This window comes from Entelurus aequoreus, linkage group LG01, assembly GCF_033978785.1.
Source record: "Entelurus aequoreus isolate RoL-2023_Sb linkage group LG01, RoL_Eaeq_v1.1, whole genome shotgun sequence".
Lineage (NCBI taxonomy): Eukaryota > Metazoa > Chordata > Actinopteri > Syngnathiformes > Syngnathidae > Entelurus > Entelurus aequoreus.
The window spans coordinates 68,451,567-68,467,568 of NC_084731.1; the positions used below are offsets into that span (position 1 = coordinate 68,451,567).

Sequence of the window (16,002 nt, forward strand, 5' to 3'; positions counted from 1 at the left end):
TGAGGAGACGTGCGTGTGGAAGGAACGAGATATGTTGAGCTGTGTTAGTATAGCTTGCTCAATAAAAGTTTAAAAAGAGCGTCAGACTTGATGTGCACTTCTGGACACTACAATTGGTGGCAGAAGTAAAACTTTGCGCATACTGCACTGTTTGTGTGCTACGTCATCGGGAGGTACGTGCCACGTGAGGAGCTCGCCGCAAAGAGAGAGAGAGAGAGAGAGAGAGAGAGGGAGCGTTTACAGGTGCAGCCACGCTGCTTGCCACGGGGGGAATTCCGCCCTCAATGAAAACTCCCAGGTTTGATGGCAAGGCGAACTGGGAGGCATTTCATCCCACTTCTGACATCAATTGTAGCGTCCAGAAGAAGTGCACACCAAATCTGATGCACTTTTTAAACTTTTATTGAGCATGCTATACTAACACAGCTCAACTTATCTCGTTCTTTCCAAAAGGAAAACCAATTCTCACTCCTCATTTCCGCAACAGCAACGCTTCCTCCTTCTTCGCCAATCACCTTACAGGCGTGCTACGTTCACAACGTTTTCTTATCTGGTTAAATAAAGGTTCTACAACAAAGAGGATGCAGGATAAAGTGACAGAAATTGAAATTTTTGTATTGTAATATACATCAGGAAGTGTTGTGTAAAAAAGTGTTAAAAATAAAACCATCAAAAGTCATCTGCTTTTGTATAAAGATAAGTTAGATTAAATTAAAATATTATTATTATTATTATCTATCTTACGGTATATCAAAAATAATTTGAGCAAAATTTAATTGAAATATTGTCAGTGTGGCCCTCCAGCAGTGATCGGGTTGCTCATGCGGCCCCCGGTAAAAATTAATTGCCCACCCCTGGTCTAAGGAGACTGAGGTGTCCAATACCTGCTCATTCAGCCAAGACACTGTGAAGCTCGTCCGTCCCGGCGCTCAGTGATAGCTCCGCAGCCCTGTCTCTTCATCTGAATCTCCTCCAGTCTCTCCAAATGGACTCTGGTGTGGCAGAGACCCAGCAGCTGGTCTCCATGGCCAAAAGGCTCCCGGGAGGCAGATCCAGAAGTCCACAAAAAAGCACCGCAGAAGTCACGAAACTGCCACCCCTTGTCACACAGTCCCAAAGGGTCCTGAACCAAAAGGCAAAATATATATATATATAATATCACATACAAACAAAAGGGAAACACAAAAGGATGACACAAGAGCACAGTGCTCCCGCCAACAGCAGCCACTACAGCGGCGCCATCTTGGAAAAAAGACACACAAAAAAAACACACAACATAACAAATACACGACACAATGCAACAAATATACAACACAACAAATACACAATGCAACAAATATTCATCACAGCAAATACACAACACAACAATTACACAACACGACAATTACACAAAACAACAAATACACAACACAATAAATATACACAACACAATAAATACACAACACAACAAATACAGGTACACACCTTATCAGAACTTCGTGCTGCATGCTTTAAATGGTCAACAGTGGCGCCATGTAGTGGACAAATATAAGATCCATGTGGTTTGTGTTTTTTCTTCAACAGACGGGAAGAACCAGCTTCTACTGGCCTTGCTCAAGTGCACAGGTAGTGGAATGTTGTTATTATTAATAACATATAGATAAATTATTGTTAATAACTTATATTGTTATTATTCATAACTTACATATATATTATTATTCATAACGTATAGATATATTGTCATTATTATTTACATATAAATATATTGTTATTGTTAATAACTTATGGATATATTATTATTTATAACATATAAATATATTGTTATTATTAATAACTTATAGATATGTTATTATTAATAACCTATAAATATATTATTATTAATAACTTATAGCTATATTGGTATTATTAATAACGTATAGTTATGTTGTTATTGTTAATAACATATATATATTGTTATTATTAATAACTTATAGATATTGTGTTAATATTGATAACTTATATATATCTTGTTATTCATAATATATAGATATATTGTTATTAGTAATAACCTATATATATATTGTTAATATTAATAACGTATAGATATGTTGTTATTATTAATAACCTGTAGATATATTATTATTGATAACTTATAGATACATTATTATTAATAATAACCTATAGATATATTTTTATTATTATTAATAACCTATGGATATATTGTTATGATTAATAACTTACAGATATATTGGAATTATTGATAACTTATACATATATTGTTATTAATAATAACGTATAGATATATTATTATTAATAACTTTACGATATATTGATCTATCGATCTTAAAAGAGTTTCTATTCCCGTCAGACACGTCGCTGCAGCTGCGACGCGACGTCATATTTTGCCAGGTCGCCACGTCGGCCGTGTGCACGCTGACCGAGCAGCTGCTGGCGGCGTTACGATGCCGCTTCAACAACGCCGGCGAGTACCAGGAGGACGGCAAGGAGACCAGCAGGAAGTGGCTGGAGCAGGTGTCCGCCATTGGCGTGCTCATGCACTTCCAGTCCACGCTAGCACCCCATGTGGTGAGGACATGTATTACACCTTATGTACTTGAATTCATACATTATATTACACTAGTGCCCCATGTGGTGATGACATGTATTACACCTTATGTACATGAATTCATACATATTACACACTAATGCCCCATGTGGTGAGGACATGTATTACACCTTATGTACTTGAATTCATACATCATATTACACACTAGCGCCCCATGTGGTGATGACATGTATTACATCTTATATGTACTTGAATTCATACATCATATTACATTAGTGCCCCATGTGGTGATGACATGTATTAAACCTTATTTACATGAATTCATACATCATATTACACTCTAGTGCCCCATGTGGTGAGGAAATGTATTACACCTTATGTACTTGAATTCATACATTATATTACACTAGTGCCCCATGTGGTGATGACATGTATTACACCTTATGTACATGAATTCATACATATTACACACTAATGCCCCATGTGGTGAGGACATGTATTACACCTTATGTACTTGAATTCATACATCATATTACACACTAGCGCCCCATGTGGTGATGACATGTATTACATCTTATATGTACTTGAATTCATACATCATATTACATTAGTGCCCCATGTGGTGATGACATGTATTAAACCTTATTTACATGAATTCATACATCATATTACACTCTAGTGCCCCATGTGGTGAGGAAATGTATTACACCTTATGTACTTGAATTCATACATTATATTACACTAGTGCCCCATGTGGTGATGACATGTATTACACCTTATGTACTGTTATGTCATCGTCGTCGTCGCCCCCAACCCCCCCCCTGTGCTCCAGCGGGAGGAGAGGACCATGCTGGAGGACACCAAGGCGTGTCTGTGGGACTTGGACAAAGTGAGCGTGTTCTTCAGGCCGCTGGAGGACGAGTATCTGCTGGCCAGTGAGTGACAAACAACGTTCAGAGGAAACTTTCAGGCACATTTTTATGTTTGCTTTAACACACTTTAGAGTAGTCAGTGTGCAGCTTGCATATATTCACTAGCTACCCCCCGAGAACCACACCACGCACAGCCATTATTGGTGTGGTGTCGTTACTCGGGGCTGCATGAGTGCCGCCTGCACTGGGGCGCTGCGGTTCACGTGCACATCCACTCGTGCTTGCTCGGGGAAGAAATCCGCTTTCACTCGTGTGAACCGCATCTCCCCATGGCCAGCACTGTGGCTGACTGTTGGCAAGAATGTGTAGCCAGATATAGTTGTGTAGTGAATTGTTTTTCAATTGATAGTTGTAAACTGTACACTGACTACTCTAAAGTACACCTTTACTAGTATATATCAGGTAGATAAGGTTAACATCAGGGTTTTTTACTTTTTTGTGTTAGTAAAGAAGTATCGTTACCATCTTGACTTGTACAGATCAAAATAATAGTTATTCATGATTTTTGTAATAATAATACAAGGGCTAGCATTTATTGTTTTTAATCAATAATATTCATTGTAATGTTATTAATAATACAAGTGCTTGTATGTTATTTTAAATAATATTACAAGTGCTGGATTTTGTTAATATTTTTTAAATAATAAAAATGCTAGCATTTAATATTGTTTTTATTCATATTAATACAAATGGTAGCATTTATTATTATTTGTATTATTACAAATACAATTGCTTGCTTGCATTAATATTTTTTATTAGTAATTAGAGCTAGCATTTATTTACTTTATGAATAATGAAAATGCTAGAACGTATTATTGTTTATTATTAATAATAAATTATTAGTTATAAGTTATTGTAACTAATTATTAGTTATAAGTTATTGTAACTAATTATTAGTTATTTTTATGTATACAAATTTAAGTGCTTGCATTTATTATTTGTATAAGTAATAAGAGCTAGCATTTATTTTATGAATATTGAAAGTGCTAAAAGTTATTTTTTGTTGTTCATTATAAATGTGCAAAACGTTACTATTTTATTTATAAAAATCAAAGTGCCATCATTTATTATTATTTGTATTAGTAATAATTGCTGTTTTTTTTAAATAAATAATGAAAGTGCTAGCATTTATTATTATTTTTATTAATAATAAGAGCTAGCATTTATTTATTTTATGAATAATTACAGTGCTAGAATTTATTATTGTTTATTGTTAATAATAAATGTGCAATTTATTTATTCTTATTTATAAAAATCGAAGTGCTAGCATGTATTATTTGAGACTTTTGTGATTTAGGGCTATATAAATAAACATTGATTGATTGAATGATTGATTATTAGTAAAAAGAGCTAGTTTTTTTTAAAGAAATAATAAAAGTGCTAGCATTTATTATTTTTATGAATAATATTAATAAAAGGTCTAGCTTTATTTATTATTAATAATAATATTAATGGCATTCATTGTTTTTGTACATTTGAGAATCTTTGCGGACGCTACAAAATACAATACAACTAAAACAAGAAATACATTCTTATCAATACATGTACTGTAGTATTAATATTAATATTGAAGAATTCTTATATCATTCTGTACTACATATATAGGTCTGTGTTACCTGGTGGTGGTTTGAGCACACTGCAGCTAGCCCTGGATAGTCCCACTCCTTAATGCTGCAGGATTCTCACAGGAATACCACCTTACTTACTTTAGGACGCTGTTTTTCTGTTGAATTGATGTCTTGTGGGGTACGTTGTGGGCGTCTCCAGCGATGCAATTTGTACTTTTTCAGTGAACCTTTGTTTTGTTTTGGGTTTTTGTCTGATCGAGTGCTTTGTGTCGGCCGCAGACTCTCCCGTGTGCTACCAGGTGGAAGGCAGCCGCCAGGCACTGAAGGTAACCCTCCACCTGGACAGCTGCCTCTTCAGCGAGCTGCCAAGTCGGCTGCAGAACGGAGGAAGCCTCAAACTTCACACGGTTCTTTTCACCAGAGGTACGAAATGCTGGCAGGTTCAACAAGAGGATGTGCGCTGTACTTCCCCCTACTGGGGAACTGTCTTTACTACAGAGGAGGATGTGCTGCACTAACCCCTACTGGAGAACTGTCTTTACTACAGAGAGGCGATTTTTCATAAGGAGGAACAATTAATAGTTCAACTAGATGAGTTCTTTGTATTATGTATACATGTCGTTTAAATAATACGGAAATAATCTGTATACATGTATTTTTTACACAATATTTTATGAATACAATATGTATTATGTATTATTGTTGAATTAGGTAATAAAATAAATACATGCCATTTCAAATTATTTTAAAAAGTAATCCTAAATATTCTGATTCGATATTTTTGGTTGTACAAATCAGGAATTTTGGCAAAAATTAATATATTTGGACAAAAATGTTGTGAGTGACATTTATATTATTTATATATTATATATATAATATACTATATATGTTATACTATTTATTATTATTATTGTCTATTGTGAGCGAACTGTGGTGCTGAATTTCCCCCAGGGATCAATGAAGTACTTTCTATTCTATTCTATTCTATTTTAAGTAAATAATTAGATGTTGTACTAGTTGTTCCTATTGTATATGAATTTTAATTTTGATAATAATAAAATAATGTGTATAAAATAATTTGCACACAATATTTGATGAATAAAATAATTTAATTATGAATACAAACAAAATATTTATCAAATACATACACACGTGTTAATCATATATTACAAGTTAAAATTAATAAGCATATTTTAAAAATATTTGCGCAGGGTCTTCATTATTAGAATGCAGGATTTATTTTAATTTAGGGATTTATGGCAAAACTCCAAATGTTCAAACAAAAATATGATGAAGAAAAACTATTCAAAATTTAGATATTTTTTTTATTTTAGTCAAAATTGAACTGTTTTTTGTTTTTTCCCATTGTGTTTTCACATAATTTAAAATATTGCATATATTATGTGTGAAATAATTGTAACCATTATATTTTAGGATACAAATGGTGTTTATTAATTTGATTATGAGTATAATCATCAGATTAATTGTTAAATAAAGTAATAAAATAATTACGATATTTACCATAGAATAACATGTCAAATTTATTTTTAACAGCGCATTAATATCGTAATTAAGAGTTTATGGTTGTAAATTTGTTAATAAATCAAGATTTTATGCAACTAAAAGTCATATATTTGGACAAAAATTATGTATTGATGAGGATGGGGGGAAATAATTAATAAATTGATTTGAGTTCAAATAGATTTTGTATTTTTTTCTCATTATATATATATATATATATATATATATATATATATATATATATATATATATATATATATATATATATATATATATATATATATATATATATATATATATATATATATAAATAACTGAAATAATATTACAATATGTATAAAATAATTCTATAAATTTAGTATTATTTTTTTATTTGATTATGAATATAATTGTTATAGTTAAAATAATTAATGAAATACATACATGCGCGTTAACCATAGAAGACAATTGAAAATGAATACATTAAAAAAATAATAGTGCAATAATATTCCAATGCAGGATTTAGGATTGGACATTTGTGAATAAATCAGGGATTTATAGCAAAATCCCATAAATTTAGACAAAAATATGCAGTATTGACTACGTGAGGAGGATAAATAATTTAGATTTTTATAATAAATTTTCATCCAAATAGATTTAGATTATCGTTTTTCCCATTGTACGTAAATATAATCTAAATATTAGATATGATGAAATGTATGACATTTTTTTATACATGCTAATATGATCAAAATGTTATTTATTAATTTGATCATGAATGATTAATTTTTTAATCAAATAATTACAATATTTACCATAGAATAACATTTCAAATGTATCATATCCATAAAAAAATATCACACATTAATATTGGACTTAAGGATTTATTGTTGAACATTTGTAAATAAATCAGCAACTTACGGCAAAAAATCTTATATTTGGACAAAAATATGCAGTATTGAGGATTATTATTATTATTATTATTATTATTATATATTAGTCATTTGAGTTCAAATAAATTTTGTATTAGTTTGTCCTATTATGCATAATTTTATTAAAATAATATGCATACAACAATTGTATACATATTATTGTATGCATAAAATATTTTATTTTTTAATATAGTTATAAATATAATTATTATTGTTAAAATTATTAATGAAATACACACATACGCGTTAACCCTAGAATACAAATTAAATAAATAATAATGATGATAGTGCAAGGTCTTTAATATTGGAATAAAAATAAATGAATAATATATTTGGACAAAAATGTGTAATTAAAGGAATATCAGGTTGGATGAATTTGTTTGTCAATAATTCAAATGTATAATTATCATTTCTATGCACTTGCCATGGAAAAATACAGCAAATAATGAACATAGATGCCAAACATATTCCAAAGGAATCCATTTGAAAAATATCAAAAGTTGTTATTAAAGTACTTTTACCCCAAACTAGCAGGAAATAGGAAAAAACTCCATTGTGCTGATCTTGCGTGTTTTTGTGGCGCAGCCCTGGAGCGTGCGGAGGGCGTGTCCCAGCAGGACTTGGCCGCCATGGAAGAGCTGCAGCAGCGCACTGACGCCGTGTCCTTGGAGAAGGTCAAGGCCTACTACCGCAAACTCAGGTCAACAGAAGACATCACTTTATGTTGGCCAGAGACCCCACTGGGAACAATCATATCTCTGACGTTAGCACTTCATTAGCCCGAGTTAGCACTTCATTCATTTGTAGCTACGTTTGACATAAACACTGTAATAGATACGTTGAAAATGTTAACTCACGTTTTAAAAGAAGCATCGTGCTACAGGTAGGTTAGCCTATTTAACCGTAATGTTAGCACTTTAGCTCATATAGATATGCTAGTGTTGCTAACGTTACCTTCCTACCACATGTGCCACTCCTTAATGTTACACTGCTGAATTTCAGTAATCTCTACTGGCAACACGTTGTTTTGTGTGTTTGTAGCTTTAATGCTATATATCTATTATTATAGCGCTATTTAGCACTTTAGCATTTTATTAATTTGTATACTTTATCTACCTTTTACAAACCCCGTTTCCATATGAGTTGGGAAATTGTGTTAGATGTAAATATAAACGGAATACAATGATTTGCTAATCATTTTCAACCCATAGTCAATTGAATGCACTACAAAGACAAGATATTTAAAGTTCAAACTCATAAACTTTTTTTTTTTCCGCAAATAATAATTAACTTAGAATTTCATGGCTGCAACACGTGCCAAAGTAGTTGGGAAAGGGCATGTTCACCACTGTGTTACATGGCCTTTCCTTTTAACAACACTCAGTAAACGTTTGGGAACTGAGGAGACACATTTTTTAAGCTTCTCAGGTGGAATTCTTTCCCATTCTTGCTTGATGTACAGCTTAAGTTGTTCAACAGTCCGGGGGTCTCCGTTGTGGTGGTTGGGGGCGTGGTTATTTACAGCTAGAATTCACCAACTCGAGTATTTCATATATATTTCATATATATATATATATATATATATATATATATATATATATATATATATATATATATATATATATATATATATATATATATATATATATATATGAAATACTTGACTTTCAGTGAATTCTAGCTTTATATATATATATATATATATATATATATATATATATGTATATATATATATATATATACATATATATATATACATATATATATATATATATATATATATATATATATATATATATATATATATGTATATATATATATATATATATATATATATATATATATATATATATATATAAAGCTAGAATTCACTGAAAGTCAAGTATTTCATACATATATATATATATATATATATATATATATATATATATATATATATATATATATATATATATATATATATATATATATATATATATATATATATATATATATATATTTATTTTATTTACATATAAATAAAATAAATACTTAAATTTCAGTCTTCCGGTGGCTATCCATTAGATGGCAGTATTGTCCTGTTTAACTTCTCCGTTCATGATGAGTATATCATTTCGGCCACCGTGTTCAATGGAGAAGTCTGTTCTACAAAATTTAAAGGCAACATACACCTTCCCCTTCGAACTGTCCTGGATGAACTGAAATTCTTGTTTCCATTCGTTTTGGAACTTGCAAGCGTATTTCTTCATCTTGCTCGTCGACGGCGTCACCATGTCTGTAATTTCCTCGTTCTTCTGCTTCGTTTCCTTGTTGTGTGCGCAGTTGTGCACTCTACTAGATATTATGACGTCATTGGGCAGGCAAGCTGTTTATATTGTGGGAAAGCGGACGTGAGAACAGGCTGTCCCCACTCAGTCTCAGGTCCGCATTGAGCTGGAGGGGGCGTGGCCTCCAGCTACGGCTGAATACCGGGAGTTTGTCGGGAGAAGCGCTGAATACCGGGATTCTCCCGCTAAAAATGGGAGGGTTGGCAAGTGTCCTGAGCCCATGTGGTGATATCCTTTACACACTGATGTCGCTTGTTGATATATATATTTACGTATATATATATATATATGTATGTATATATACACATACATATATGTGTGTGTGTGCGTATGGGATCGAAGGTCACGGGCTTAGCTGCTTACGTGCAGTGATTTCTCCAGATTCTCTGAACCCTTTGATGATATTACGGACCGTAGATGGTGAAATCCCTAAATTCCTTGCAATAGCTGGTTGAGAAAGGTTTCAAATAATTTTCAACCCATATTCAATTGAATGCACTACAAAAACAAGATATTTGATGTTCAAACTCATAAACTTTATTTTTTTTTTTGCAAATAATAATTAACTTAGAATTTCATGGCTGCAACACGTGCCAAAGTAGTTGGGAAAGGGCATGTTCACAACTGTGTTACATGGCCTTTCCTTTTAACAACACTCCGTAAACGTTTGGGAACTGAGGAGACACATTTTTTAAGCTTCTCAAAGTTCGCAAAGTGCAGGTGGAATTCTTTCCCATTCTTGCTTGATGTACAGCTTAAGTTGTTCAATAGTCCGGGGGTCTCTGTTGTGGTATTTTAGGCTTCATAATGCGCCACACATTTTCAATGGGAGACAGGTCTGGACTACAGGCAGGCCAGTCTAGTACCCGCACTCTTTTACTATGAAGCCACGTTGATGTAACACGTGGCTTGGCATTGTCTTGCTGAAATAAGCAGGGGCGTCCATGGTAACGTTGCTTGGATGGCAACATATGTTGCTTCAAAACCTGTATGTACCTTTCAGCATTAATGGCGCCTTCACAGATGTGTAAGTTACTCATGTCTTGGGCACTAATACACCCCCATACCATCACAGATGCTGGCTTTTCAACTTTGCGCCTATAACAATCCAGATGGTTCTTTTCCTCTTTGGTCCGAAAGACAACGTCCACAGTTTCCAAAAAATATTTGAAATGTGGACTCGTCAGACCACAGAACACTTTTCCACTTTGTATCAGTCCATCTTAGATGAGCTCAGGCCCAGCGAAGCCGACGGCGTTTCTGGGTGTTGTTGATAAACGGTTTTCGCTTTGCATAGGAGAGTTTTAACTTGCACTTACAGATGTAGCGACCAAATGTAGTTACTGACAGTGGGTTTCTGAAGTGTTCCTGAGCCCATGTGGTGATATCCTTTACACACTGATGTCGCTTGTTGATGCAGTACAGCCTGAGGGATCAAAGGTCACGGGCTTAGCTGCTTACGTGCAGTGATTTCTCCAGATTCTCTGAACCCTTTGATGATATTACGGACCGTAGATGGTGAAATCCCTAAATTCCTTGCAATAGCTGGTTGAGAAAGGTTTTTCTTAAACTGTTCAACAATTTGCTCAAGCATTTGTTGACAAAGTGGTGACCCTCGCCCCATCCTTGTTTGTGAATGACTGAGCATTTCATAGAATCTACTTTTATACCCAATCATGGCACCCACCTGTTCCCAATTAGCCTGTTCACCTGTGGGATGTTCCAAATAAGTGTTTGATGAGCTTTCCTCAACTTTATCAGTATTTATTGCCACCTTTCCCAACTTCTTTGTCATGTGTTGCTGGCATCAAATTCTAAAGTTAATGATTATTTGCAAAAAAAATTTTTTTTATCAGTTTGAACATCAAATATGTTGTCTTTGTAGCATATTCAACTGAATATGGGTTGAAAATGATTTGCAAATCATTGTATTCCGTTTATATTTACATCTAACACAATTTCCCAACTCATATGAAAACGGGGTTTGTACATAAACACTGTAAAAGTTTGCTTGCTACGTTGGACAATTACATTCACATTTTAAAAGAAGCATCATGCTACAGGTAGGTTAATCTATTTAAATGTAATGTTAGCATTTTACCTCATATAGCTATGCCAGTGTTGCTAACGTTAGCTTCCTTCCACATGTCTCACTCCTTAATGGTACACTGCTGAATTTCAGTAATCTCTACTGGCAACACGTATTGTGTGTCTCTAGCTTTAGTGCTATCTATCTGTTATTGTAGTGCTATTTAGCACTTTAGCGATTCATTTATTGTGCACTTTATATACTTTTTACATAAAGACTGTAACTTTGCACTTGTCCAACATAATATATGTCAAATATAACATACAACAACGTACCATGAAGGAGTGGGGCGGGAGGAGAAAAACATTAGCAACACTAGCATAGTTACCTGAGCTAAAATGTTAACACTACACTCACGCTTTAACAGCAACATCTTGCTAGGTTAGCTTAGTCGCTGAAAAAAAATTAAATGATCATACTTAGTAGTGTTTGTTTAAAAAAATCAATCAATAAATCCCTGAAAATTTTATTTATATAGCACTTTTTTACACAAGCTAGCTCTCCAATCAGCTAAACAGACTAGATAAGTCCTCTGTGACATTTTAGTGAATTTACGACACTGAAACAATACAAAAAGAATGCCATTGTAAGTTAATAATACTAACACAAACACTTGTAAACGTGTTAGCATGTAATGCTAATGACACTGGCTTCATTACATTACGATAGCATGTACAAATATGCATGAAAACACTCCTACAGACATCACACATGGGACAGTTTAGTAAGTAAGAATTGCTTTAGGTATATTGCAAAACTTACAAACGTTGCTTGCAGTGATGAATAAAGAATCCTTTCGAGTAGAAACGTTATGGACATTTGTACTTCCGGTTCAAGTCACGGAACAGGAAGTACTTTTTAAACTTGAAGCACCTGCAGTGAGTGAACTGGTCCGAAAGATGGCGCGGTAGCACAAACCATAACACGCCATTTCAGTGCCTGTCGAAAACTCTTTGTTATGGCCATTAGCAAATACGAATCCAATAATTAGCCGCAGCGTTGGAAAAAAGTAGCGGCTTGTAAAATAAGCTATTTAAAAATGAATTATGAATAAAATGCTGAGAAGAATAACAATACATAAAATAGCGGGACACAAATTTAAAAAAATGTCAGTAAAAAACCTGACAAAAAATATGTGCCGTTTAAGATGTGTAGCGAAGCCTAGTTTTTTTGTTGTTGTTTTTTTATAAACAAAAAACGTTTTTTGCAACATCACTTTAAAAAAAAAAGTCAAAAGGCAGCTTTGCAAGATCAATAAATATTGACAATGTTTTACATTTTGATCTTTTTTCAAAAACAGGGCTTTTTATTTGGAGAAGTCCAACCTCCCCACGGACTCCAACACCACGGCCATGAAGATCGACCAGGTAAACATGTTGTTATACATTTAGGTTTATGTTGGGACTGACTGCATTCAACGCGAGCGCAGATTCTGGGCCTCGAAGTCAGAGATCTCCGACCCAACATCGCCAAAGTAAGAGCTAGCTAGCCGGCCTGCTCCTTCGTTAGCTCGTCCGGACGTCGCCATTAACCTCGACTAACATGGTCCCTGTAGCTGCTAGACCACAGCACTGACACCTAGTCTGCTCTAGAATACTTCCTCCTAGCACCTCGGTTTCAAAGTAGGACTGGTTAGCGGGTGAGTAACTTTATGGTCCACACAAAAGGAACAAAAAATAATAAATACTCGGTTAAAAAAAAACTCGGGAAACCTTGCAGCTTTGTCGCCGGAATTTTAATTTCAGATTTTTCTTTATTTTCTACTTTCTCATGTACTCTACATGATTATGTAAGTTTTTACTTCTCATAAATCCCCCCCTTTCTCCTTTCTCATGCATTCCAGATGATTGTTAAAGTTAAAAAGGACTTTTCACATTTCGGAAATGGCATTTTTTCTCTCTACTTTTTCATGGACTCCAGATTATTATCTAAGTTAAAATGTGAGTTGTCACCTTTCAAAAATTTAGATTGTTTTTCCTCTTATACTTTGTCATGCACTCTAGATCCTTATTTAAGTTAAGTTTTTGCATTTTAGAAATTGCATTTTTTTCCTTTTCTACTTTCTCATGTACTCCACGTGGTTATCTATCCATCTATCCATTTTCCATTGCTTGTCTCTTTCGGGGTCCACGTGATTATTTACGTTAAAAATAAGAATTTTCACATTTTGAGAATTTATTTTTTTTCTTTCTCATGTACTCCACATAGCCATCAAACTTAAAAATATAAATTTTTGCATTTCAGAAATTGTATTTTCTTTCCTATTCCACTTTCTCATGTACTCCATATGATTATTTAAGTAAAAAATATGAGTTTTTGCTTTTCAGAAACTGCGTTTTTTTTTTCTTTTTAACTTTCTCATGTACTCCACATGATGATTTAAGTAAAAAAAAAAAGAAAGAATTTTCACATTTTGGAAATGGCCTGCTTCCAATTAAGGGCTAGTTGTCTTTGCATTTTAGTTGATTCAACTCCTCGGCTAAAATTAAAGCATTGATACTATTTCATAAATAACAAGTTATTATGATGTTGTTATTATTATTATTATTATTATTATTATTATTATTATTATTATTATTATTATTATTATATTATTAATATTATTTTTATTGTATCATTAGATTATTATTATTTGTATCATATATTATTGTTATTATCATTATTATAATATTGCTATTATTAATGTTATTATTATAATATAATTTATATTATTATTATTATATTACTATTATTATTATTATTATTATATTACTATATTGTTATATTATTAATGTTATTATTATTATATTGTTATTAATATGATTACATTATTACTATTATTATCATTATTATTATTATTATATTACTATTATTAGTAGTACATTATTACTATTATATCATTATTATCATTAGTATGCTTATTATATTATTACTATTAACATTGTTATTGTTATTATTATTATTATTATTATAATACTATTATCATTATTATTATTATATTATTCCTATTAGTATTATCATTATTATAGTATTACTATAATTGCTATGATATTATTACTATTATTATTATGATATTATTATTATAATATTATTACTGTTTTAATTATTATTACTATTATTATCATTGTCATTATTGCTGTTATAATATTATTATTATCATATTATTAATATTATTTTATGGTATTAGATTATTATTATTATTATTTGTATCATATATTATTGTTATTATCATTATTATAATAGTACTATTATTAATGTTATTATTATTATATAATTTCTATTAATATTATTATTATTACATTATTATTACTATTATTAGTATTATATTACTATATTGTTATATTATTACTGTTATTATTATATTATTATTTATATTATTATCATTATTATTATTATTACTATATTATTACTATTATTAGTAGTACATTATTACTATTATATGATTATTATCATTAGTATGCTTATTATATTATTACTATTGACATTGTTATTATTATTAATATTATTATTATTATTTTTATATTACTATTATCAGTATTATTATAATTATTATCATTATTATAGTATTACTATAATTACCATTATATTATTATTATTAATATTATGATATTATTATTATATTATTACTATTTTATTATTATTACTATTATTATCATTATCATTATTACTGTTATTATATTATTATTATTATTATTATTATTATTATTATTATTATTGTATTATTACTATTTGTATCATTATTATTATATAATTAGTATTATCATTACTATATTATTACTGTAATTATTGTTACATTACTATTATTATTATAGTAGTATTACTATTATTACATTATTTGTATTATTATATTGTTGCATTATTATTACATTATTACTATTATTATCATTATCATTAATAATTATATGATATAAGCATTATTATTATTTATTAATATTGTTATATTATTACATTATTACTATTTTTATCATAATAATAATAATAATTATTATTATCATAATAATAATTATTATTACTATCATTATTATTATATTATAATTATTATATATTACTGTTATTATTATTATAGTAGTATTATTGTATCATTATTATTATATTATAATTATTATGATTATATTTTACTATTATTATTGTTATTATTATAGTAGTATTAT

General features: G+C 31.0%; 1 protein-coding gene across 2 annotated transcripts in view; it reads left to right on the forward strand.

Moving 5' to 3' along the window:
* prex1 (phosphatidylinositol-3,4,5-trisphosphate-dependent Rac exchange factor 1) overlaps nucleotides 1-16,002 on the forward strand; it is a 252,337-nt gene that overhangs the window by 227,833 nt on the left and 8,502 nt on the right. Inside the window, exons 31-37 of one of the 2 annotated variants that reach the window (XM_062057106.1) lie at nucleotides 1,564-1,605; nucleotides 2,327-2,544; nucleotides 3,357-3,459; nucleotides 5,304-5,447; nucleotides 8,042-8,156; nucleotides 13,173-13,239; nucleotides 13,302-13,346. In XM_062057106.1, the coding sequence (XP_061913090.1) occupies nucleotides 1,564-1,605; nucleotides 2,327-2,544; nucleotides 3,357-3,459; nucleotides 5,304-5,447; nucleotides 8,042-8,156; nucleotides 13,173-13,239; nucleotides 13,302-13,346 (734 nt within the window). The remainder of the gene's footprint in view (nucleotides 1-1,563; nucleotides 1,606-2,326; nucleotides 2,545-3,356; nucleotides 3,460-5,303; nucleotides 5,448-8,041; nucleotides 8,157-13,172; nucleotides 13,240-13,301; nucleotides 13,347-16,002) is intronic. The other variant, XM_062057114.1, reaches the window with a different exon arrangement.